Source organism: Bombus affinis, chromosome 11, assembly GCF_024516045.1.
Source record: "Bombus affinis isolate iyBomAffi1 chromosome 11, iyBomAffi1.2, whole genome shotgun sequence".
NCBI classification, from domain to species: Eukaryota; Metazoa; Arthropoda; class Insecta; order Hymenoptera; family Apidae; genus Bombus; species Bombus affinis.
In genome coordinates, this window is record NC_066354.1 from 1,497,457 (window position 1) to 1,524,972 (window position 27,516).

Here is a 27,516-nt window from a genome sequence, read left to right on the forward strand (position 1 = left end):
GCTGACGATGCTTTTATCTACACTTACGTATACGTATCTAATATCGTTTAGTACAATGAATTCAAGCCAAAAAGGTACTTTTGCTGAGTTACATTATTTCTCACACAACACACGATTCTGTATATACTTTTATTTATTAACAATCAATAACATATGAAAACATTATGATGTCAGTTAATTAAGCGCAATTCCATAATACTTCTACAAACTTTTATTTGCACTCACCTATAGAATAACACTTATCGTAGTACAAAATAAATCTAAACACGTGTAAAAATCGAAAATACATATGTTGTAAAAACTAATACTGTAAACGTTACATCATAAATATGGATAATCTGCGTATATCTTACCGATAAAGACAACTTAAATATAAAAGTACCTTACAGACAGAACTCTTTGAGAGCTTCTAACAACAATATATGTGTTGCGAATAATCTCGCAGATATAAACAAACTAATGCCTTCTTTCATATATAGAAAAAAATAAAATATGTTTTTATATTTTATGTTTAAGTTATACTCTTATTTTAGACGGACATTTGTACGAATAATTTGCACGAATACTTATTCAATCAATTATCAGAAGTCAGTCTACCAAGTAAAAGGAAGCGAAGATTGAAAATATGCGAAGATATTTAAGGTCGATGGGAGAATACATCGAATCAATGCACTTAGATATTCTACGTACTACCGCTTGTAACATGATATGATATACCATTTATTATACTTCTACTATGAGAAACTTCAAACTATGTACTTTTCAACATTCGATGTATCAAATAATATAATACGTATTATCATATAACTCACACTTTGGAGTTATCTCTGTAAACGATAATTTATCTCGATTCGATGCTCATTTACATATTTATAAACAGTCACTCGAGGACATACTCAATGCGAAACAGTTTGTAACTTATCGCAATAATATTCCTGACACAGCAGTGTACATAATTCGTGGTCAAACGAATCTCACGCACAGTTTATCGCTACACGGTAACTTAATAATTTTTAATGTTGTTCATGAAGGTAACCCATAAGTCTTCTATAGGCGCCAGTACGGTGATTGCAATGAGAGCTGAGGTGAATAGGACGATCATGGTGAAATATATACCGAAGATAAATTTCCTGATTACAGTGTACTATCGAACAGAATGAGAAATGAGACGGTGAAGATTTTCAGAGATTCTCGGCGCACCGCGCCGATTCTTATTAGCAAGAAACTTACAGGAGCATCCTGTCTTGCATCCGGATGGACCATTGAACCACGAGAGTGCATGTCTTTCATCGGAAATGAATTCACCCTCTGACTCGCCTGTCTGTCAGAGGCATATCCAATGAGCTATAACATACATTGATTTCCTTCGTTACATAACGATCCTCTATAAATATCCGACTTAGTACCAAAGCTGATCCAGCTTGCCTGTCTCGAAATCGCGCTTGTATAATTGAAGTGATTTTCAACAGTGGTCTGCATAATAAAATATGAAATATATTAGACATGATATGGAACTACTAATTGCATACGGGATCAAAGAAGACTGATTCCTCTAAAACATTAATAATCCACGGCGAATTAATTCGAAACTTTATGTCGTTAGTAACTATCTGAATATTAAAAACGATAAATTATAGCCTATAGTGAAATAGAAATATTATATAATAATTATAATCAAGGTGAATGTATTTTTCATTTACAAATGGATATCATCGAAAGCGTAACAACAAAATAGCACGGTATTTGAACAAGTTTGTCAAGGTTAATTGGAGCAACAGATAAAAAAGACGCATTAAAAAAAAAGTTAACCTTAAGACAGTCTTGACACATTTAGTTGTTCTTTTGTAAAATTTCAACTACCACCCTTTTTCAGTCTATTTATTCGACTTCTTTCAAGATATCCATTTATAGATGAAAATAAGATATCCGCTATAGATAAAATAATGTACATTGCCCAAACTCGTACAAATCGAATGAATGTACAAGAATTTTGATTTCGAAATATCAAAAATCATTCTTACCGTTAAGATAAGGTGAGTCAGAATATGGAATACCACGTAAGCTGCCAGAATCCAGTCAACCCATTCCGGCAGTCTGGCCTTATTTAGTCGGACCGCAAAGAAAATTGCGATTACTGTGAAAGGAATTTCAATGCGTCGGTTAATCCATTGTCCGTGGAGAAAAGAAGTACACAAAAAACACGTGCAGTATGAAAAAGAAGAGAAGCTTACTGCCGCAAATCTGTGCCGTGTTTCCAACTAACCAATGCGCCCAATTAAAAAGAGGTCTTCGCGGTGCTCCTGGGTGAGGTCTCGCGGCTGCCATAAACGGTTGAATAAAGGCTAAGATCGTGGTCGCTAGTCCCAAGGACGCGTGTATCACCTCCAAACTCCACTCACCCAAGTCGACGAATATTATTACAAAAGCCGCTATTGTCATCGACCATGTCAGTATCATAATGAATCTGTGCCACTTGAGTAAACAACAGAGCAAAATAACATATTCTTGTCGATAATATTCATTGTATTTCATCGATAGAATTAAATTCTCATAATGAGTGACATCAAAGTGAGGAACATAAGTGACGGCGATATTATTATAATATATGAATACTCGAACCGGATATTAAATAATCTGAAGTTAATAAGTATCCTTCAGCCGTCTAAGATACGTTCAATATCATCCTTGGACATCGGCCAAAGTTAAGTGTTCTTTCGGAACGTTTAGACTCTCGAGTTCAACAACGTCAAGTACAGTACGCTGTTTAAAAAATGTAGCGTGCTCTGCATACTAAAAGCCAAATTAATAAGTATTCATCGCATTACATGAAAAATATCTAATTGTCGAGCAAAATCGATACGTTTAACCAATCTCAATAGCAATTTAATTCTTGTCATTTCATTATGAACGTAACATTACGAGCATATTTATTGTCGTATGGACCGTACGCCATAAAGCAAACAATTCTCACGACGATCGGTACAATTTCACCCGGTGTCTCCCAATTAAAATCTGATTACGCAAAATGATTAATGTGTTCGATTTAAATTGCAATCACGCTGTTCGTGCGTCGACTGGTAATTTTCGGAAAGAGCCACCCCCGTGACATTATCAAATTGCCCTTCCATTCGCGGTTCCTCCGATTAACCTCGATCCCCAACTCATGAACCCAGAGACAAGAGCATCGCCCCGTCAAATAGGTGCCATCACACGCAACCTCGGAGTCGTTACTTCCACTGGGTCGAGATCTTACCAGTAGCCCAGTTGTGCGCGCGATTATAGGAAAAATTGGATACTTACGGTGAACCAATGGTCCTTTCCGCACAACTGTGACCTGACCCATGTCTGCTTGTAGTATCTAGCCAGAAGAATGCCGATCGACGCTGTACCGATCCAAGACGCCAACATTAGAGCGCCGTGAACACGAATTAGAATGTTGCTCGCCGTAGTGTAACCACCAACGTCGGATAATAACTTTGCGTCACCGGTCGCGTCGTACGCCGTGTCATGGAATCCGATACCGTTACCTAAATGTTTCGACAAATGTTTCTTTAAACGTTTCTCCGTTTTTCAATCGTTTCACATCGCGTGATAAGGGAGATGGAGAAAAAGAAAAGTTTCAGCAGAGTTCTTGGAAAAAATCATTTCATCAGAAACGTGTATCTAGGTTCATTGTAGAGTATCCTCAATCGCGAAATTATTGCATTTATTCATTTTTATTTTCTTTATTTCTAAGAATAATGATAGATGAATAAATACTTTGTCATTGCACTAATAAAATTATGTCTTTTACTTATTTTAAAGTACTTTGGAATATTTAGTTTCCCAGAATAGCGTTAGAAAGGTTGTATAATATATAATTGCCAGCCATAAGTATTAAAAGTCCTACTGATATTTGATCCAAATTGGATCCTTCTTATTACCTTTATTTTTTTATTTATTTTGTACCTCGTAACGTAAAATATTAAATAAGGTAAAATCTCTTAGAGATTTTCAGTAAATATAACGTATCCTAATAAAGGTATCCTAATACTTATGGCCGGCAGAGTAGTTGTAGTATCGCAGGATTAAATGAAATTGAACGTACTTTTTAAACTTTTGCCAGCTGCCACGAGAAGATTGTATGGTGTGCTGACGAGGTCATACTCGCGGCCTTGAACAACCGTGGTCTTCTCTCTCCAAAATCTGCACGTGATTATGTCATCCTTGATCGCACTCGACTCCAATTGGACTGCTCCTTCCTGCTATAAAGGAAATTGCAAATGGATCAAGGTCACAAGAGATTTCTCGTAAACTGCGAATCGATGCAATCATTCCCACAAAGAACTGATCGGTAACAATGTTACACACAGGTGAAAGTCGGCCATCGCCGCGGGGCTCATTGAATCAAGATCGTATTAATTTCACTTGCTCGCGACTCGCGTGATCACGTAACAGTGACCTCGATATTGGTCGCAGGTAGAAATTTCTTCTTTCTTTTTGATCCTAATTTTATTCAATTCGAATCATTGGATGCTTATTCGCCGTCGAACGATTAATAAAATAAGTTCAAAGTTCGTTTTTTAAATTTGCAAATTGCGATGCAGACTCACTGACCTTAGCAATCAGCCACAGAATAAAATTTGTTATTACTACGACAGAATTTGGTATTCAGTTCGTATCCTGCTTTAATATGATAAATAATAGAATACGTACCATGGGCTGGCGTATATTACGTTTTCCAGAGTTCCAAGACATGTGTAATGCAATTTCTCCTCCTTCGTTCGCGCATTCAACTACACTGTCATCGCCCTGCATATGTAACATACGAAGGATTAAATAATCGTTCACCGTAGAATTACGTGAATTGAATCTAATATTCTACATACTTTCTAAGCCTACACTTCTCTAATCAATATAACCATTGTTGTATAAAATTTACCACGATCTAAATTAGGTACCGTAATTATTTAGGTAGCAAATAATTAATGTTATTCAATTTAAAATAATTTAATTTAATCGACATTTTTGGGTGACTAAGCACGATATATCAAAGTACATTATTTTTAATCAACAAGAAATTACCATTTTACTGTCATCGGATAAACCAACAGCGACATATTTACTATCACGTCCTTGCAATTCAAACAGATATCGCTCTCCTTGAACAAGTACAGTAACCGCAGCGATACAATTTTTGGCTTCGATGCATCCAGTTGGGGTACCAAAGCAATTCTTCGTGGAGCTACATCCGGCGTAGAAAGGATCCTCAACATCTTTCGTCTAAAGAATAACACGTTAAAATACAATAACTCGCCGTCATCAAAGTTCTGAAGAAATCATACGTCGGTTAATACTCAAAGCGTTTGTACAATCTTCAGATTCGAGAATCGAGTATGAAGAACACAGAGATTTATACAGGACCGAACGCAAGTTCTTCAACCGAGAACAGAGTTTCCAGGCAGCTTTCCTAGTTTCTCTAGAGAAACAGAATAATCTTTCGCACGGAAATAGAAATAGAAGTTCGTCGTGTCAATACACATCTCATATCTGGCACGGACAGTATCTACGTATAATTTAATCTAATAATACGAAAGGATGAACAAACGTTAACACGCAAAGTTAAGAGTACGGTTGATCCTAGAGCCAATAGATTCTTCAACCACGTTTATCGTCTGGCATGAATCTGGCGGTAAAGTTTCAAGAGATTTCCGAAAGATTTATTTTCATCCAAAATACGAAGATATTTCCGCGGCGAGAAATCCTACACCGGCGATACGTGTGTGCAGAGAAGCAGCTCGCGTCGCAGCCGGTTAATGGAGTAGTTTCAGTCCGCCACTCTGGAAACTCCTCAATAAAGTTTCCAAGCGAGAAACCGGCGTGGATTCATTCGCGTGTCGCCTTTTCTCACGTCGATCTCGTTTCGAAAGTGGACCGGTAACGAGGACGGTACGCAAAGAACGCGTCGACCTGTATCTTTTCATTTGTCGCGGAAGTCAATTCAAACAAAACACGCTTGCAGCTCGTATTCAAGATGACACTCGAATCAAAATTATAACCGCGGTGCACAATGCATACGCAACGCAATGTGATTAACGTTGAATGCTCGAACATAAAGATATCAATTCAATGATTAATTACAATACAAAGTGGTCACGAATGACAAAAGAGACGCAGATTGGTCGAAGTCTCGGAGGGACGGGAAATATGACGACCGACCTTCAACTTAGACACAGTTCGCGAAACAGAATAATTGCGGACTTCGAGAGCTGACTATTACCAACTTCATGTATGTATATACATTTTTCATTTCTATTAAGCACACCTGCGAGTTCGTCCGATTTTGTCGTAAGAAGATTTTTGTACATCACACGGAGTAATTGGACTCGTGATTGCTTTAATTGTTCGTTAAATAAAGATAAGATGAACGCGTGTCCGTATTAGTGACCGTAGTGGGATACGCTATTTTTCTGTTTCTTTCCATACTAATACGTTCTTACAGGCAATAAATGTTTCATATATTATTTATAATATGTTTAATATCTTACCGCTTTCAAGTACATGAACATTTTGATTTAACTATTTGTATTAATTATACATAAACGTTACTAATATATATATATGAAATAATGGGAAATTGATGGTGAAAAAGGTTTATTATCTTCTACTAAAATTGACAGACGATATTCGAATCATTTGTCTAAAAATTGATCAGTGATAAAATTAGTCATAGTCTATCTGTCAATACCAAGAAGCATCCTAGTAAAAAGGGAAGTAAAATTAAAATATGACTCGAGTAAGCAGTTTATCGTCCCCTTTTGTTTCACAACGTTTCACCGTTTCGCCATTGGCCCAGATTAATCCTCGAGGCGCGTTGCGCGTTGATGCGACGAAGATAAAGTCACGTAAAAATAAATGGACAATGGAGCAAAAATTACGGGGCGCGGTCGGATCGGAAGATACACGAAAGTGAACGGCGAAAGTATATAAAGTATAAAACCAAGAGCGTATCCCGTTCGATGGAAATTATGCATTTGTACGAAGCTAACTAGCGTGCAGATGTGCGCAATTGTGCATACATAATACATGTAGCAGCATATCGTCCAACCAATGTACATCGGAATATAAACTTACTTTCAACTCGTAATTATTGTACACGCATATCCCTTATCAATGTACTCTTTGATTAATTATACCCTTCTGTTTTGTTATTAATTATACCTTCGTGTTTTTAGATACATTTATTCACATATATCGTTAATTATCGTGAAATCTATTTATCAAAAATTCCTTTGAAAATCAACTTCAAAAGATTTCTAAAATTTCTCTCAAGTTTGTAGAAAACCATTATATTGCTTTGTACTTTCTATGTTAAAACGTAATAGAAATTCTTAACCGATCCAAGTAACTTAATATGATCGATTTATTACTTCAAATATTTATTTAGTATTCTAAATTACTACTTCTTATTAGGCCCGTACGCAACGTGTATGTACATATGTATTAACTAAATTGTTGACCTACTGCGAATATACGCCTGTGTGCTTGCAAATAAATTAATTTACGCGATTAACAAAGCATAAAATCATTAAAGTAAGTTTTCATTAAAACATTGTTCGCTGTATGAGATAGTGTTTGCTAAATTATATAGAAATGCGGTTATTAAGAACTCAATCTTTTTATTATAAGTACTGGCATATATCAAAGTTATAGTAATAAGAACAGAATATGGTTCATACTTTTGTCTGCGAATTTTTATAAAAATTAATATTTTTCAGAATATAATAAAGAAAGTAGAACCTCGATAAAAAAAATTCTTTTACTTACGAAATATTGTAGAAAGCACTATACTTTTGATATGCTGTATATTTTTCAGGCTACGTTCATTTTATGCAATTTTTGCATTTTCAAATTTCCTATAGATACATAAACATCGGCAGTCCAACCGTTACCATGGAATATTCATAGAAATACCCTATGGTACCGGTTAATTTCTCCATAAAATAGCCAATCAGTAATTTGTCAAAAATATAATAGCAAGAGAATCTAGTTCATATTTCTGACATTCCGAACCGATATAGTAAATACCATAGCGCGTCGATCAAAGACGTTCACAATCGTAAACAGCTATCAAAGAGATAGTGGTTGAATATTTCAATGTTAGGGCACGATTTCACTTCGCCAGCCCTTTCTCTGCATAGTCGATGATCAGTCGCGGCTATGATTATCGGGTGTGAAAAGCACGTTTGCCTCGTGATCAGCGGTCGGGATGTAATGGGACGCAGAATACTTACCTCGTAATCGACGGTCGGACTGTAATAGGGCGGCGTGGTAGTTCTCAGTGTACTGATCGGCGTAGACGAGGTCAATACGTCGATGGATCGCTTGCGAACGTTAACTGGCGGCGATTCCACGCCGACCCAGTACGTACTGTAATCCTGCGCGAACGTGGACCTGCAACGTGGTAGAATAGGGAGAAAAGAAAAAAAGAAAGAAACGATCGACGAGAGTTACGAGAAACATGTATCGATCCATGGACGGTGAAAAGGGAAATGGGTGCGTTTCAGCGAAGTACAAATGACTGATAGGAGGACGAAGATACCGTACTGGTATTGATTGCGGTAATTACGGTATGTTGGTTCTTTGAGAGAGTGCAATAGCCAAATGTCCAAGGAATATCGTGTGTTTCATTCGGAGCTATATTACCGACAATGGACACTTCGATCAATTTCAGGCAAACATATGTAAGCGAATTATGGATGTGCTCGAATAAACGATATGCTAAAATTCATGATGGACGAATTAAGACTATTCGTATTTTTCAGTACTTTCGATTTTTTTTTTTTTTTTTTTTTTGTAAAATTGAAGGGTCTGAACGAATTCTATTGACGAAGTTTATTAATTACGATGGTGTGGTAGACGTGTTAATAACTGTGCTTCCGTGCTTTGCCTTTATTACCGTTTATTACCGTTTCATGTCCTCATTACGGTAACAAACATTTGGGACTTTTATCCTCAAATTGGATGATATAATGAACGATGCGGATATTCTTTGATATGGTGTGATAATGGATTAAACAAATTATATGCACATGACCATCTACGTATTTACTTGTAATTAGGACATATTGTAATTAACAAAATGGAAGTATTGCGTATGATCCTAATTTGATGAACAGTGAGCTGTGTACGTGAATTACAGTGGAGTGTGCTGCGACATACGATGTTAAAACGAGTTAATGTCGTAGCTTTTATCAACAGTTTTTATCAGTAACATCAGAATGTTACAATAAAAGCAGATGATGCAAGTATTACCATTTATCATTTTCATTTGTGTTAGGTTATTTATACTTTCAATCGAAAGTTTGTACATAACTTAACACGAACGAAGTTATCTTGCACACGACTATATTTATTATAGCATTTACATACTAATTAATTACTACTTAGATTTCATATCATTTGGTAATACCTCAATATGATCGCAAAAATTATATTAAAAACGAAACGCTTTATTAAAAAAAAGAGGTACATATATGCAAATACTTTGTGTAATCAAATTGTTATGTAAATTGTTATTTCACTCGCAAGTACTTTCATAGTGTACTCATAAACAAAATATTTATTCAGATTACTGTACACGTTCTCGTTTCTTTGCTGCAACTAGAAGCATTAAAGTAAATAATAATAAATATACTGGTACTCTTAATATCAACTATGTACATTTGAAAGCAGCTAACTAAGCAAATAAAAGGCATACCAAAGTTTAGAAATCTCAACATTTGCAGTTTCTTTCATTTAAAAGTTTAAACAGACAATACAGGATGCAAATGAACTTACAGGTGCAAACTTTTAAATACCAATGAAACACCAAACGAAACTGGAAAGTTTCCCTAATTACATATACAGATATTTCTTCCGAATCGAACAAACAGAGGATTGTCAGTTGGAAAGTCAAACCATCTTCGAGTTACTCCATTTAATGATCCTACAATTACTCTAGCCGATGCATCATAATCGGTCACGAAACGTAGCCTACGTTCCTCTCCGTTTCCGTAAAGAAGGAGAGAAAAAAGGGTTATTGGAACGTCAATTCGTATTCCAACATCTCGGCAGATAAGACTATAAATTACGATCTTCCGGGTCAACGTGATGCAACCCATTACCAGTGCAGGCGTGGAAACAAAAGATAACAATGTTGAGAACGAATAACGAGTCGGAGTCTAATGTTGAAAAATCGTTTCGATAGCGAGGAGGAAGGCTTCGTATCGAACTGAGAATCAACGAATGAACAATCTAACTGGACGAGAGTGGACCAGATATCAGACTGTGTTAAAAGCAGAAATCAAACAAACCATAAATTTCTAGAGATTCGAGAAAAGTATAAAGAGATTTATTTATACGAATGAGATTTCTCGTTTTAATTACATATACGAAGATTACAGACGAAAAACATGATAAGTCATATATTCTATGTTTAAAATTCGTTGTTGACCAATTCCCGATAATTGAAATCTTTTTATTTCGGTTTGAATCCAAATATGTGTTTCTTAATCCCTTTAAAAATTTTCAAAATACTACTCGTCACAATAGTAAGATCCACAATAAAGGGTTCATTGTTCATACGGCAAGGATATTAAAATATCGTTTTAATAATTATTTCTTTGGCTTCCATAAAACTTCGTCCGCTTGTCAGTTACTTTTAACAGGTTTTTATCACATCAATCCTAACAGGTTGTTTTCATTTTCAATTACATCGTACTAAAGTGCTTCTATTTAGACGTAAGATGACAATGGAATTATAAAATCAATAACGATATACTTATTATTCCCTTCTATCGTGGTTTCCAAATTAAAATAAGGATCGCTTCGATATCTAGAACGATAACCCGAATCAAAAGGAGAATAAACGAATGAACTACGTAGCATGAACGAGAGTACCGGCGACATGTCAAAAGCGGAATTCGAACGAACCGAATGGTTATTTATGGTTATCGGCATAAATTTCTCGAGAAGTTTTAATGGAGCTCGCGCAGCACTCTGTCCCCCGTATTAATTGAGCATTCAGAAATAACCGGTGGCACCGATTACCAGCGGAAAAGTTTATAACGAATGTCCTAGCCGTTTCACCGTTCACCGTTAACTGTGTTATATTGTATTCCGTGCACGGGAGATGCCGAGGCGCCTCCGTGCCACGCGCGTTCGTTCGTTCGTTTCTAATCGTAATTCATACGTGCGACAGATCGCGGCATATTACGTGCGTGAGCTATATACACCGTGATCCGAAGACCGAGTTTTGTTCCAGAAATTGAATGAACGATTCATCGATACTTTGCAGATGAATTCCTGCATTAGCTTTAAATACGATGAATCGTCAATTTCCATTCGGTTTATTGTATGATTGCAGAGTCAATTTGTTTTATGCGAACTGGTGTAATAAATTGCAATCTGACAGAAAATCGATTCTGTTCTACTAGTTACAAGAGTTTTTGTATTCGAGTATTCGAGTTGCTTTATTTGATTTAAAACTTAGGTATCTATATGTCTACAAAGGTAGGCGTAGACAACTTTTGTATATGTATCGTACGCGTTATGTAAAACACTTTAAAACTTCATTAGCACTGTAATAAGACATAATTGATACGATTGTAATGGTAAGCATTGGAATGAATCTGATGATATATACAGAAATTATTTTTCCGTGATGTTTTATTTTATTGCTTCATCTTGTAGATAGTAAGCAAGCTATTTGTATCGATTATTATAAAAATCAGGGATGAGTAGTCGATAAAAATGATCAAGCAAAATAAGCGGTGAATATAAAGTGGCGTTTTACAAACCGTGTAAAAACTTGTAATTCATTCGTTACGATGAAAAATATTCCAAATACAAATATTTCTTTCAAGAAAATGTTTCTTCAATATCAGGAAGAATAGAAGGTTCGAGGACGCGAGAAAATAAAGAAAATTTAAATGAATTTAAAAAAGATAAAATAAATGGAAGTAGAGAAGTATGAGACAAATTCACTACTAAAAATAATTGTAACGCATAATAATTCTATTGTAATTAGGTGTAAATGAAAGAGTTATACAACCTTGAAATGGCAGTATTGAAAGTACAAGATCTCTGAATGCAAAAAGTCTTGACAGGATTACGAAAGGATTAATGTGAAAGTATTGAAGTACGACAAGGTTTGATTTTCATGATCTGATACATCTTGCTTCCGCATTCTTACAAACCATACCTCTTGCACATTCAACTGCCATATCGTGGCAATACGTTTATTGCAATATATATCATTCAACCGAAGTAAAATAAATTCATTGTAAAAACAAGAAATGCGTACGATATTTAAATACATGATATCATCGAATTACCTGCGATACTTTTAGTCAGTATCAAAATTTCCTAAGGATATACAACAATTGGTAGAAATTTGAACGAGATTACGAAATAACGTAAACCCGCGAGCGTTCTATCAAATACTCACTTGAAAACAATGGTGCCTTCGTAATTTACAGGTGCCTCCCAATCAAACTCGAGATTGTGCTTCTTGCTGACGTTCGTGTGAGTCACCGCGTTCTTAACAAAAGGAAAAGGAAAAAGCATTTAATCGTCGTGTCGTGTAGCACTTTGCCTCTGTCCTTCGGGAGCGCACGACATCGTGATTCACGTAGCCTTCGAGAGCTCGCTAACTACGATCAAAACGATCCTATCGGGAAATACTATAAATCATCAAACTTTCTAATCATTCGAAAAGAATCGTACTAATCGTTCGAAGAACACCTTTCAAACCCTTATTCCACCAATATGCTAAATTATTTGTTAGTGTATCTGATACTCGTGTCGTTATTTAACATTTGTATCATATTATGTAATCAATATACTTTATTTATGTTATCTTATCTGGTACTTTTTATTTCTTATTTCGATCAAAACGTACGAAACATATTTATTTATTTATTAATTTATCTGCTCCTGTATGTATATTATTTAGGTCGGTACGCTTGTTATTCATAGCCTTATCCTACTTATTATTTAATGATTATATAATATTATCATAATTAAATATATATATATTAAATAGTTGAAATTAAAAATGGCCTATTACCTTCTAAAAATAGATAATGATTTCAAGAAATTTTATGTGAAACCAATAGAATAGCTAATGTTGGAACAATCAATATTTCTAGAAGTCTAATAAATCTAATAAATCGAATCTAAATTGAATGGAATAACATCTTACGTAATGTGGAAGTAGCTGATAGTATGTAATATTGAATTCTAAAAGTGATTTTCTATAAAAGACAGAAAGTGTAACTTGTCGTGTCTCTTTCCTGTAATCCTTAAGAATATATAGTAATTATAGAATAATATATAACATTATTCCAATATTTTATGAATTTATCATTTTATCTATTTTTTATTTTAAAATTGGTAAATATCTGAAAACTTTAATAAAATAACTCATGACACAGTAACGTGTTTACCTTTATACCCGGTGTGCACTCGACGATTCTTGCCGAATCGGGTAAGTTGGCGAACTCTCCAACGAATTCACCGGTCTCGGAGTCATGTGCAAGTATCATAAAACCCTCGTAGGCAAGACCGTGAGGACTTCCCAGAATTAACCGGACTCTGCCTTGTCCTGCAGCTGGTAAAACTTGGTAAGGAGGAGGGTAAGTTTCCTGCTTCGCGCTTCCAGGATGACGAGGCATCAGATCTTTGCATGAATCTGGCGGTGCTCCAGTCGGCAGACCCAGCGTTCTCAACGAGAGAACGCTTAGGAAGATTATAAACGTTCCTTTCATTACTGTAACATACAAATTTTACACATTTAATCATATACGACCTTCCTTTTAAATTACGAAACTTAATAAATTAAATTGCTTAATTGAATTATTAAATAAGTACTACCGCGATCATACTTGTTGAGGTTATTCAGTATATAAAGAGAGAAAAACGCGTGGATGAAGTGTAAGATACAAAGTATATATTTGACTTAATAATGAAATACAGGAATACAATTTGAGCTGGTCGAGATCCGCACGCTAGCAGTGTTACTTTGTGACTGAAAACCCCGAAGCCAACGTCGCCTGTCTACAGTTTATGGTCTGCCTCCCTGCTATTCTTTTGTCTGTGTGCTGTCGATGGCTTCAGCGCTTGAGAAAGCTAAAAAGACCAGATGTGGAGTTTTCCTAGAAGTGGTGACCACTTCAACACCCTCCCTAAAACTCTACATCCCAACAAACTGTATATTTTCTAACTCTCGTCGTAAATATCTGAACCTTGATTTTGTCAATGTCTTCACAAATACATTTGCCAGCTGCCTTTCTCTTTTCCATTCAAATTAATTTATTACTAAAAAAAACTACGAGAAGACTAAACAGATCATGTAGAGTTTTTTTTTTTTTTTTTTATATTAGAAGTGATAGTCACTTCGACACCCTCCCTAAAAACTCTACATCTCTATAAGCAATTACCTCTTAACATCCTTTTTATTTTTCAAACCTAGCTTTTGTCTTAAATATTCAAATCTTGGTTTTGGCAACGCCTTTGTACATATATCTGCCAGTTGCTCTTCGCTTGTTACATATGTTACATCAATTTCGCCTCTATTGTATAAATCTCGCAAAAAGTGGTATCTTACATCAATATGCTTACTTCTTTGATGGAATTCAGGATTCTTAATTAATTTTACGGCACTAGTATTATCTACACATAGTGTATACTTAAATATCTCTATTTTGCATTCGAGAAATATTTTCTTTAGCCACATAATTTCTTTCTTTTCGGATCTCATCGCTTCGTTAAAATCCACTGGTAATTTTTCCGCTACGTACGTTACTGGTGTAACGTAAATCACATCAGAGACCAGGACACACACACACACCTCGGACAGGATGGTGTCCCGGTCGGCATACTTCGAACCCGATGGACCGACGAGAGGAACACATGGCGACCTTGGCAACAATGTATATTGGCGGAGTACCTGAGGATTAATTTATGGCCTAACGGTCCTTCCACCAAATGTTCCAGAAGCGTAGCAACGGTCACGTACGCCTACAGGGTAGTGGGGATAATGAGAGAACAGATGACCGAAAGTAAAAGATTGTAAGACTCACTCTCGTACGGTCACGGCTAGAGTTCGGAAGTGTCTTATACTTGTATAAACCAAGTGAAAATAAAGTCTTCTTCTTCCTTATAAAATTTCTCTTTATTTTTACGTGACACTGGGTTACCATAAAAATCGGTTCGCTTGATCTTATCTCTATCTCTCAATTGTCTCACATTCTCGCTAGTTATAAAAGGTTGTTTTTCAGTTTCACTCTCTGCACTTTCATGCGTACATACTCTATCGCTCTGTGCACGCACATCTTCGCGCTCGACAATTTTCGGTAAACTTAAATTAACGAATTTTTCAGTTTCTAATTCGGGCTTAAATATTACGTCACGGCTTAATATTACATTTCTTACGGTCGGCACGTACACTCGATACCCTCGTCCGTCATCTAGATAGCCTACCAAATATCCTTTGTTAGCCTTTCTGTCCAATTTCCTTCTCTTTTCCGCAGGTATGTGTGCAAAGCATTCAGTACCGAAAACTCTAAACTTTTCTACATCTGGCGATTTCCCGTACCACAGTTCATATGGTGTTTTCTTGTCTTGTCTTGTCGGCCCGGTCTTATTTATGACATGCACTGCGGTGTTCATGGCTTCGGCCCATAAAAACAGCGGTAGATTAGATTTCGAATATAACATCGACCTTCCTGCTTCTACTATTGTTCTATTTTCTCTTTCTGCGACGCCATTCTGTTCAGGAGTGTATGGGACGTTAATCGTATGCTTAATTCCCTGACTTCTTAAAAATTCTTTAACTTCTTTATTTTTGAATTCTTTCCCTCCATCGCTATGAATTTCTTTAATCTTATCATTGAATTGATTTTCGACTTCTAGGCAAAAAGTTTTTAACTTTTCGATTACTTCTGACTTATGTCGTGAGAAGTAAATCTTTGTGAATTTGGAAAAATCATCTTTAAACGCAAGAAAATACAATTTTTTGCCTAATGACTCGACTTCCATGGGTCCACATACATCCGTATAAATAATTTCGCGAGGTTTAGTCGCATGCTTGGTTTTCTGGTGAAAACTCGATCTATGGTGTTTCCCGTACGCGCAACCTTCACAGAAAAAGTTACTATCCTCTACAACTTTTATATTCGAATTCTTTAAAAATTCCTTAACGTGTCTGATGTTTTGATGACATAGCCGTTCGTGCCATAACTGCAGTGTGTCCGCGTTTGACTCCGCTCTATTGCTAAGATTACAAACTGACGGTATGATAACTCGCATGTCGACCTTATATAAATTTCCAATAACAGAACCCCTTGCTATTATTTTCTGATTTTGTAGAAACATGCAGTTTTTCCCTTCCCTTAGAATACAGAAATCTATACCTCTTCTTACAACAGATCTAATGGAAAATAGATTTCTTTTCATACCTGGTACATACAAGACATCGTTCATTGTACATGCTACCAATTTGCCGTCCACAAAAGTCTCTACCTTGATTTTTCCTTTGCCGTACGCATCCATGAACGTACCATCGCCGATTTCTATCTTTACCGTGTTATCGAATTTTTCGAAGACGCTGAACCATTCTTGTCGTCCTGTCATGTGATCCGTAGCTCCTGAGTCGATTATCCAAGCATCATGGTTTGCCACTTGTATCGTTGAGGTGCTTCCTAATAGACCAATTCCGCTGTGATCTCGATTTTCATTTCTGGGTTCCTGGTTGTCTCTGCTGTTGTTTCCTTTCTTATTTTTGAAGCAATTTTTGCTGGTGTGGCCTTTCCTTTTGCATGTAAAGCATCTAAAACAATCTTTCTTTAGATGGCCAACTTTTCCACAGTTGAAACAGCTTGGTCCTTGTTTCTCGTATTCACGTTTGCTTGACTGCTTCTGCTGTTCCCTTTTATAATTGTTACCTTTTGTTACCAGCGCCACCGATGTTTCCTGGTCGTCTTTCTTCCATCTGATTTCTTCCGCCATCAGCCTGGTACTAAGCCTGTCTAAGGTCTTCTTTTCTTCTTCCACCGAATCCCACGCACTGTGAAAATGGTCAAATTTGTTCGGTAACACCGATAAAATGCGTGTTATCAGCATTTTCTCGCCAATTTCACTCCCAAGAGTTTTCATCTTCGCCGCTATCAATTCCAACTTTGATAAGTTGTAAGATACATTTTCAGATTCTTCCCATTTAAAATTGAAGAACTGCTTCTGGACCATACTTAGATTCTCATCCGACTTCATGTCATATACTGTATTCAACTTTTTCCACATTTCATGTGCTGTTGTGCAACATAAAAGAAGATCCAACGGTTTCTTTCCTACTGAGGTCACAATTAATTTTCTCGCTAGCCGATCTGCCTTCAAAAATCTTTTACGGGCAATTTCTTTCTCCGCACTGTTACCTGGATGACACAGATTCCCTTCACACACGTCGATCAGGTCGTCATCTTCCTCCAAAAGTGTACGCATGACAAAACGCCACTGGAGCCAGTTTTCTTCGCCACGTAACATCTCGATCTTCGCACTTGCAGATTCCATTTTGGCACTATCACTTACTTTACTAAGCACAATACTTTGACAATTTATTCACTTCGCGTTGCTATCTTACACTTTACAGCCCTGGGCCCATAACCTGTTGAGGTTATTCAGTATATAAAGAGAGAAAAACGCGTGGATGAAGTGTAAGATACAAAGTATATATTTGACTTAATAATGAAATACAGGAATACAATTTGAGCTGGTCCAGATCCGCACGCTAGCAGTGTTACTTTATGACTGAAAACCCCGAAGCCAACGTCGCCTGTCTACAGTTTATGGTCTGCCTCCCTGCTATTCTTTTGTCTATGTGCTGTCGATGGTGTCACGACCGGCATACTTCAAATCCGATGGACCGATGATGGAGATAGAGATGTGGCGGCCTTGGCGACAATGTATATCGCCGAAGTGCCTAATGAGTCATCTGTATCCTAACGGTCCTTCCACCGAATGTCCTAGAAGCGTGACAGCGGTCACGTACGCCTACAGGGTAGTGGGGATATTGAGGGATGACAAACAAAGAAGAAACAGATGTTACCGAAAGTCAAATTGTAAGAGCTTCAGTCTTGGAAAGTCACGGCTGGAGCTCAGAACAAAATCGCAGTCAGTGTAAATTCAGAAATAAATTCCCTCGTTTTTTTTGTTATCTTAATTTTTTCTTTTCGTTCGAGCCTCCTGCTTCTTATTTTACGTGACAATGGCTTCAGCGCTTGAGAAAGCTAAAAAGACCAGATGTGGAGTTTTCCTAGAAGTGGTGACCACTTCAACAATACTATATATTACTTGCCTTAAATATACCTACATTTTTCTATTTCTTACAAACTTTACGAATGTAATCATGATGATTTTGATGAACACGACATAATATACGACTTTTATATAACGCATACAGTATATTTGAAACCCATTGTTTAATTCGAATTAGTGTAACGAGAATTTGCCAATATCAATTCTTTTACCTACGATTTTTCTTCCAAATGATATAAGTTTACGTTCGAACAATGTAAATTCTATCGTAACACGAGTTTAGTTAATCGAGTATTAACTACAGTTCTGTTACAATCCCGAATAAATGGAGTCCAGATAAGTGGGAGTTCTACAGCTACTAGTAGCTACATTAATAACGTATCGAGATAAAATTAGATAAGGATTTAGTTGGATAAATTATTGAAATAATTCGCGAGTTTCATATTCGCATTAATTAGACCAATATTAGTCGATCAATCTCTCTCTTCTCTCTTCACACGCTTTCAAGTATTTCAAAAAACACCAAAGGTCGCTCTTTAAACTTTCTACTTTAATTTCTGTCTTTCTTCAAATTTTTTCTTCGTTGGTCGGTCCGATGAAGATTTCATACTAATGAACGAGCGTCAAAGTCGTATCACGTTAGACAGTCCCATAACTCGTAAGACTAGTCTGTACAGAAGAACAAATACCATCGACGAACTGTCCTTATACGAAGCGGACGCGCATTATTCAATCTACTTTTTACACGTTCCAGACTATGGAATAATTGCGAAGACGATACAAGGATATCGACACAATTCCAAGAATATCTACGTGCGCATAATAAAACCAGCTACATTTTATAACGTTGGAAAATTCGTAGTAGTTTCTTAGTGACAGAATGTGTATAGATACATGACTTATACGACTACTTTTCCGTATACGTCACCCGCGACTATCGAACAGTTTAACATTGTGAATGTGAAGCATTAGTCACCGCTCTAAACTGACCGGAATTCCCGCTGCTCCATTTCTGCACTTGCTTCGATTATATTTAGTGCCATCAACGTTGAGAACTTTCATACCTCTTTTTCTGTCCTTGTATTAACCATTTCATAATGTATATAATTTCGTAAATTAGATAAACGATTTATAGAAAAATTAGATAAACATTTATTAATGATTTTCATAAATTAAATACTTTTCATCGATATAAATGTTTCTATAAATGTTTCTATATTACAGAATAAAAGTAATTCGAACGAAAATGAGAATAATTTATTCAAAAGTGAAACGTAAACCATGTAGGAATTCTATGATTTTCGAAAAGTATTAAGAATTTCAAATGAAGTAAATTTTTAAAAAGTTCGATTACTTAGAATCGAAACGATAACTTTGATGTTGCTGTTCATACTTTACCATCGATAGGCGAGGGCTATGTATTCTAATAAATAAAATAAAATAATACTAGAGTATATCACTTCGCGTTTTCTTTACATTATAATGAAACAAATGAAGCGTATTTTTGTACTACTTAGTAATAAATAGAAAAAAGAGCAGAGAGATCGAAAACGAGCAGAGAGATTAAAAAGTCGAACTTACAGTTCATACTCACCTTTTAATCAGCTTCGCTCTGAAAACTTGAAAAAATTTTGATCTATGTTATCCTCGCAAGCAGGATACGCAAGCTTCCTTTCGCGAGCATTTTCATAATCTTGTAAAAGAGGATGAAAAATTAAGAGAGAAATTCGGATAAGGGAAGATAAAACAAATCCGTGCTTCCCTCTATTAAATCGTATAGGTTCGCGTTAGGTATTTTTCTTCGTCGGTGAAAAAGATCGAGAACGTCTAGTGCATCGGACTGTTGGTTATCGTGGCGCAACTTTATGCATTTAGCAATACCGTAACCGCAGATTCTGCTGTCCAGATGCGGCCATGATTCATACATCAATGAGAAAATAACGCAATCCGCGAAACAAAAATCTGTGGACTTATTAGTAGACTGCGGATACTTATGCGAAGCTCACATTTTCACGAATATAATTAAAAGACTGGCACCTAAATAGCAATTTCGTTAATCTGTTAAATAATTGCTAGAACTATCTTACTATACTTTTATGTATTATGTGCATTTCGTTTGTTACTACACTTTCAAATTCTCCATAAATACATATCTAATGCAATCTACTTACTAGGTACTCTACTTTAACAAATATCTTCTGCATTTCCAAGAAAAATAAAAGGAAAAGATAAAGAATTATCGCGTTCCTCTTTGAATCGAGCAATGCTGTTGCGCGTGCCTCAACGGCGAGGGTCGATCTATTAAAGCTATTGCCTATTACATAATATAACTGGCGCGGTGTTTCAGTGTCGTTTAGGAATGTGCAAGCAAAGAAATCTCGTGGGTTGTCCAGCAGAACTCAATAGGTGAAAGTGAGCGTCTTTCATGCGTGGGTTGCACAAAACTCGGCAGTCTTTGAATCGTTGTACACTGGCAATCCACTGACGATCGCGTTTCTGACATTTTTCTACTCGTCCAAATATTTTTGTCTGTATAGACTATTGTTTATATGTATTGAAACACTCTCATATCGTTGCAAATAGAGTGGCTCATGAAAATATTCGAACACTTGCAGACACCTTTTATGAATGGAATTATGTGTGTCATACGAAGCATTTCGAAATGTTATTAGCATTTTAATGAGACTTAAATTATTATGGAAATTATTGTTAAGATTATATCGATAAATTTTGAAAACAATCTGAAAATCTACAATAAAATTTATTGCAAACATGTACTTACATTACAGTAAAAAATCAATACATAATATGAACAGTGATATTAAACATATAATTAGTTAAATATGATCCTTCTGAATGCTGTGAGTTATTAATATAATGAATAATTATTTGATCAAATATTTTGACGATCTCTGAGAAGTTTAAACTTGCAATAAATATGTTGTAATTTCTATGTAAATTTTCAGATGTATTTCAAATCTTACCAATATAATCGTGATAATCGTGTCTCATTAAAATGCTAATGAAATTTTCAAATGTTTCGTATAACACACATAATATATATATTCGGAAAAAAGTTTTTATAAATGTTCAAATATTTGTATCACTTGGCAGGAATATTTCTGAAGTCAAATTTTGTACAGATACGATCGTATTCGATGGAATCAGTGGTGTATAATTGACTTCAATTATGTGAATTGCTGGAAACTTAGATCATCCTCTACAACTCTCCTCGTTTTGAAGAAATCATGGTGTTACGCTACTATTCTATCGGGACGAGCAAATGGCCACAATGAGAAGAACAATTGTGTTTTAAGGACAATTACAAAACTTATTTTATACTTGCAGCCTGAAACATTCGAGACAAGGTCGATGCTTGCCTACTTCTGTTATGGTCCATTTACGCTATTGCGACAAATCATGGCACGTGCAAACCCGTGTCCCGATATCGAGTTCGTTAGAATCAGGAAATCTAGCGAAACGTGAGCCACGACTCTATTAGGGAAAACAAAGAATTCCCAACAGACTAATATACATAAATTTAAATTCATCGGACACAATACAGAAAACTCGTGCACTTTTACCAAAGAAAGTTTCATATTAATCTTGAGATTTTGAAGACAATCCTACGACTCGGTGAATCTAGTAGGGATTTTAAAACTGTTCTGAATTATTTTAAACCTGTAAAATCCCTAAATACTTGAGGATTCTAAAGTCTCGGTTGCTTCGAAATCTCCTAAACAGCCCGAAATTCCAAGCATTTCCATGAATTCCTGACATCTCAAAAACTTCCACGGATTTACAAATATTACAAAATTTCAACCTCCCATGTTCTTCGAAATTCGCGAAATATTTAAAGATCCGAAATTCTTGCATCCCACTGGTTCACGGGCCTGAACTCCATATATTCAGAGTTCTACATATAAGTCCAAGGTTTTCCGTATTATATCTCACGAACTAAATTTAAATTAAAATCTCGAAAAATGATCGACTTTATATGCGAAATACGTATTTCTTGATTTTACAGTTTTGAAAGCGTAACTCGAAAGCGAATAACAGCTTGTTACCGCTAATACACCAACGATCCCATCTCTATAGAGTGAAAACGAAGAGAAATCTTCAAGACTGCATGCAAACATTACCTAACTGAGTGTGTACGAGAATTCCAACTACAAAAGACGTATTAAACAGCTCGCTGTCTCGCGAATAATGTTTCAGTGTCAACGAATTTTATTCGTGATAATAGCGACGATTAGAGCGCACGTTTCTATGCATTTATGGAAAATTTAACCTTCTCGCAATCTTACAATTTTTATCTTATACTAGTTTTGTTCTTGTACCTTTGATAATTTTTATGAATGCGGGTCTTCGTATTGTCGCAAGCCTTTCTAATACTAACGACGATAGAATATTCTCTCTCTGTGAAACATTCGATGCGTCGTATCGTTGCGAAAAGAGTAAGAGACATTGCAAAACGTCGTGTTCGTGAGTAGATACGATTTTACAATTCGCAGCATACCTAAATCGAAATTGTGTTGCGATCTATACCTTGACCCTCTAAAACAATGGAGAACTTTTCCATCGACATTAGCACTTGCTGCTTAATTGTCAGTTTTTCAACGTCTTTAATTGCATGGAATAGCGGATGATCGATATCTTACTTGCATATTTTCCATTAGGAGATATATTTTTTATCCCACATGTACCTATTATATCCGCGTTGTGACTAGACAAAATGTAAACAGGCAGCGTAAAAACGCGTAATTAGTCAGCCACAAACGTTTGAAAAAGCGAAACGCATATTATGAATGCCGTACATTCAAACATGAACATAAGTCATCGTGCCAGAGTATTATTCGCCGAGATTAATATCTTCATAATTTCCAACAGTTTATATGTATTATTGAAATAATACAGATACCATCGTGTACGATACATATAGTCGACGATGTATGGCAAACTTTCGTTCAAACACACTGAGTACATACACTATCCCGCTTAAGATTCCAGACATTTTATCCAACCTATAGCGATAATGTATAAATATTAGTAAAATATATAAATTAATGAGAAAGTAATGGCTAAAAGCGATATTTATCATGTTCTTGTAAAATCACCGAGTAATGAGAACTTTTAATTATTTATTTAAAAATTTACAGACATTATATCGAAGCTCAATACACGATTGACATAATTGATGTATCTATTGATATTCATTAAAATTTATTAGGTATATTTGATTGAACTAGCGACGACAGTTTATTATGAGTTTAGAAGAATTGCTCTGTGTATTATAAATTAAATAGTCTTCTCCAGAACGTTTTGTTATAAATTTTCTTAAGAAATTATGCCATGACCCGTTTCACTCGCATAAATGCCAATATTTCATTGCATAGTTAGTCTTTTAGAAATTTGTTTAATATGCTATAATAATAAACTACTAATACTGAGTATAGCCATCATAAATCAACTCATCGTTTCTATTCTACTTATATAGTTCCCCAATTAAATTACATTATATCAAAAAATAAACAAGTGTGCAGATCCTTCTGATCAGTAGCCTATTTTAAATATTACTCGTCGTGGTAAAGCGAAAAATACAAGCTTGTGCATGTGTATTATGTACAATAGGCTTAAACGGGCACATTGTTCTTTTCATCGATGGAGTTTGTAACGGGGGAAGCCGGGAGGATAAAAATCCATTCATTAAAAACAACGTTTGAATGACAGATGAAGAGTTAAGAAGCACGGCAATCACGCTTCGCCGGTTATTATCATGTATCATTACGGTATTGTTCGAAGCAACGAGCACAAGGCTTCCCGCGTTGCATTTTACGACTCGTTCCACCCGCGATGCACGCGCGCGCATAACAACGCTGCTGCTCACTCACCGATCTATGGATCGTAGTTCGGAGAATGCACAATGTTATATTGTGACCGAGTTAACCCAAGGAATTGCGCTTTCGTTCGATCCCGTAGCTATCACACGAAAGGAAATTTCTAACAGCGAAATGGTACTTTCTGCGGCAAAAGAGACAATTCAATTTCCTTTCTTGCCTCTCCTTTTGTTTTTTATCGTCATTATCGTTCGATATGATTGACGATTGAAAGTGCACGTCTGAAATGAAAAACGAAGAAGCAACCTGAATGTTATTGCGTATAACGGCTAGAAAGAGTACTGAGAAAGTATTTTCTATGTTAAATATTTCTATTAGAGCTCTCGTTTCTCTGAGATTAACTCATTTCGCGGATAACAATTTTTTATATTCAGATTAATATACTTTATGCAGATTAAAGTATAACGTTTATGTAGATTTCGGATTACAAAAAAATTTAATATATGAGTGAACTTAATCTGTGTGTGAATAAATAAGAAACAACGATGCGTAAATATCTTTCTCTACCTAACTATGTGTATTTTACACCCTAAAAAATACTTCGATGTATACATCTTTTATTTCACATTTTCTTTCCTTATATATCAGCTTCAGAAGCTTAGAATTTATTTTTTGTTTGGATATTGCATAAGGATGAAGAGCGAGGTATAAATAAGTTGATGCAGACTTTGAATATTCTTTAAAATATCGTCATTTTCGACACGTGACGCAAAACATTGTCCTATACGAAAATCCAAAAATAAAACTCGCACAAAGATACTGCACGGTGCCTCTATCGTGTCGAAAGATACGTGCTCTTATGAATTATACATAATGGAATAGCATATGAGTCAGTTGCGTGGTATCACACATTACACGTCACTTGTGCAAATAAAATAACATTACATATCATTTATCTTCTATTTGAATTCACTTATTAGTGAACTGAAAAAAAGTCATCAAAATTGTATGAAACATGATCAGAGAATAAAAATTAACAAAAAAATTAGTTAAATGGAAAATATTTATGATTCGATGGACATTTTACATTCGAACAATAATTTTATACATCGAAATATTTCACAATTTCCGATAGAATCAAGTAGTAAACTAAGTGTTTGGCGAACGTGTAACCATAGTAACGTTACTTTCCTGTCCTAGAAATTCCTCTCTGAGCGATCTAGATTCCTACGTTAATATGTCAAACCATATGTTAATATAATATTTTATGTGTTTATTACTTCGTTCATGTATACCCGCGTTCGTGTTCTAGAAATTTCATGCTTTTGTCGTTAGTACGACATACGACGAATTAATTTATTACGCGAGCAGACTTAAAAAATATTATCAACAGCTACTATTAACAAACATAAAAACATTAGCTGGAATATTATTTTAAATTTATACTGATTTTACTATTTACGATTTAAAAAATTTAATCAACCTGTTAGCAATTTAATTAATACAACATATTTATTTTTCTAATAAATCAAATTAGTTAGGTAATATAATTAGTTAACGTCAGAATAAATTGAAATTATGCTAAAACGCTATTCTATAAATTATTATAAATTCTCTCCAACTATTAACAATTGACTTGTTTTTTTCAGTACACATTATATCGAAGCAGTAGGTTTCCGTACCTTTATAAAATATTCAAAAATATTGCTCGCGATTCGGAAAATAATATCTTAAAGACAAAGTTAAGGTTCCGAAACGCTTTTAAAAATATGTTATCGAAAAGAAGTTGAAACGATTCATTTTAATGCTATCCGACGCACTACTTATTGATAATCGATTCAGAATCAATTACTAAAGGGACAAAGAAAGAAAGTTCGTTGAAGCTTCAAACGCAAGGTTAACTTTCTAAAACATTACCGAGACGCTCATGTATTAATTGCATTGGGAACATTATGCGTCGAAACAAAATCGATTTCGCGTAATAGTTCAACGTTTTCATTCTTTCAAAGAAGCGCCTGTGCACCGTGCCACGTGCAGGAATATAAAAACGTTCTGGCTGGTGACAGGTGCACCAGAAAACTTGTTTTTTAAGCAGTTCCCATAGAATATGGAATGAACCACGACTGTATTTGTCATGGTTTTATTTTACCAAGAGGCGTCTTGAAACTAGTCACTTTTTTGTACGAGTACTCTTTCCATCAAATAAATTCCGCGTGAAATTTCATTTTTATGTCAAATGTCGTGCGACCAATGGAAATCTGTCATCTGTATGTTACGCTAGGGTCGCGACTTTCGCATGCTGAATTTGGTCAATGAACCGCGTTGAATCTATCCATCAATAAACCCCATTATCGATGAAACAACCTACCACTGGAAACACCCTAACTAGAAGTCGAATGATTCTATGTTAACAAATGCAATACATCTTAGATAATTAAAAGGTGTTTCTACCAAACATTGTTAGAATGTCTTATGAGTTTAAATAAGAAATGAAAGTTGTATAAACATAGATTATTTGAAGCTTCAGTAAGAAGTTGTAAATAAACGCAAATGTATATATCAATTCGTATTTATCATAGTTTATGAAGATAACTACAATAAATAGGGAATTATTTAGTCTTTTCAATAGTATAACACATCTACAACTAACGTTTCTCTTGTTTCGTATCCTTAATTGCGAAATAACATCTCGAGATCTGTACTCACGGTGCTTCATACTTGGTGATTTTCTCTCGTCAACTTCAATCTTATGTTGTGTATTGAGTTAAATCTACAGCGTAATAAACACGCAGTCGGCAAGGCGTGAAGTCACGTGTAGCGGAACTCCGGTGTACATATAGAATCCTCGTTGATCCTGGCGAGGGAACACACGCGTCATAGATGCATCTTTCAACGCAAAAAAACCAATAATTCACCGAGTCATCGATCACCACAAGAAGCAACACAATGTCGGCGATTCTGGTCTCGCGATCGAATCCCAAAGTGAAAAGGTTAATCTGTACAATCTACCGAGTCAAACCGGTGTCATAATATTTGCAACAGAAGATCATGAACTCAAGCCAATCTGTGTACGCGGTCAATTTCCGCGAATCTTTCTGCCACCTATGCGCGCACCTTTCAAACTCTCCTTTGCACGCGAGGTTACGAGAAGAAAAAGATGTTCACTAAGTTCGGTTAGGTCAAATGTTTCCTCGACGTAGTCTCGAGAAGCACTTGTTGATTCCGAACGAGCATAGTTCTGACCAGCACGCTGAGAACCACACCTTACGAGAGACTGTGTAGTGGATATACGGATCGAGTTGAAAGGCCCGTGAGACCACATCAGGTCCGTACCTAGTCAACGGAA

General features: G+C 35.7%; 1 protein-coding gene across 2 annotated transcripts; it reads right to left on the reverse strand.

Annotated features, from left to right (window-relative positions):
• Positions 1-115: 115 nt before the first annotated feature.
• On the reverse strand, positions 116-27,473 carry LOC126922050 (putative ferric-chelate reductase 1 homolog). Of its 2 annotated transcripts, XM_050734242.1 has the most exons (13): positions 26,877-27,464; positions 24,225-24,451; positions 13,470-13,792; positions 12,470-12,561; positions 8,274-8,433; positions 5,065-5,262; positions 4,696-4,791; positions 4,088-4,244; positions 3,301-3,527; positions 2,232-2,472; positions 2,022-2,134; positions 1,231-1,344; positions 116-1,144 (listed from the first exon to the last, which is right to left on the reverse strand). In XM_050734242.1, the coding sequence occupies exons 3-13, from the start codon at positions 13,788-13,790 to the stop codon at positions 1,004-1,006; spliced, it is 1,860 nt and encodes a 619-aa protein (XP_050590199.1). In that variant the 5' UTR covers positions 13,791-13,792; positions 24,225-24,451; positions 26,877-27,464; the 3' UTR covers positions 116-1,003. The 2 variants fall into 2 exon arrangements, with proteins under 2 accessions (XP_050590199.1, XP_050590198.1); XM_050734241.1 differs by lacking the exon at positions 24,225-24,451 and having other exon boundaries at positions 26,877-27,473.
• Positions 27,474-27,516: the final 43 nt, after the last annotated feature.

Bases quoted from the DNA above. Each gene is read 5' to 3' on its own strand.
- LOC126922050 (XM_050734241.1), bottom strand. The intron at 3,528-4,087 runs GTACGTTCAATT...CGAAACATTTAG, and splicing joins AGCTGGCAAAAGTTTAAAAA to GTAACGGTATCGGATTCCAT. The intron at 1,145-1,230 runs GTAAGTTTCTTG...TCTGTTCGATAG, and splicing joins ATGCAAGACAGGATGCTCCT to TACACTGTAATCAGGAAATT.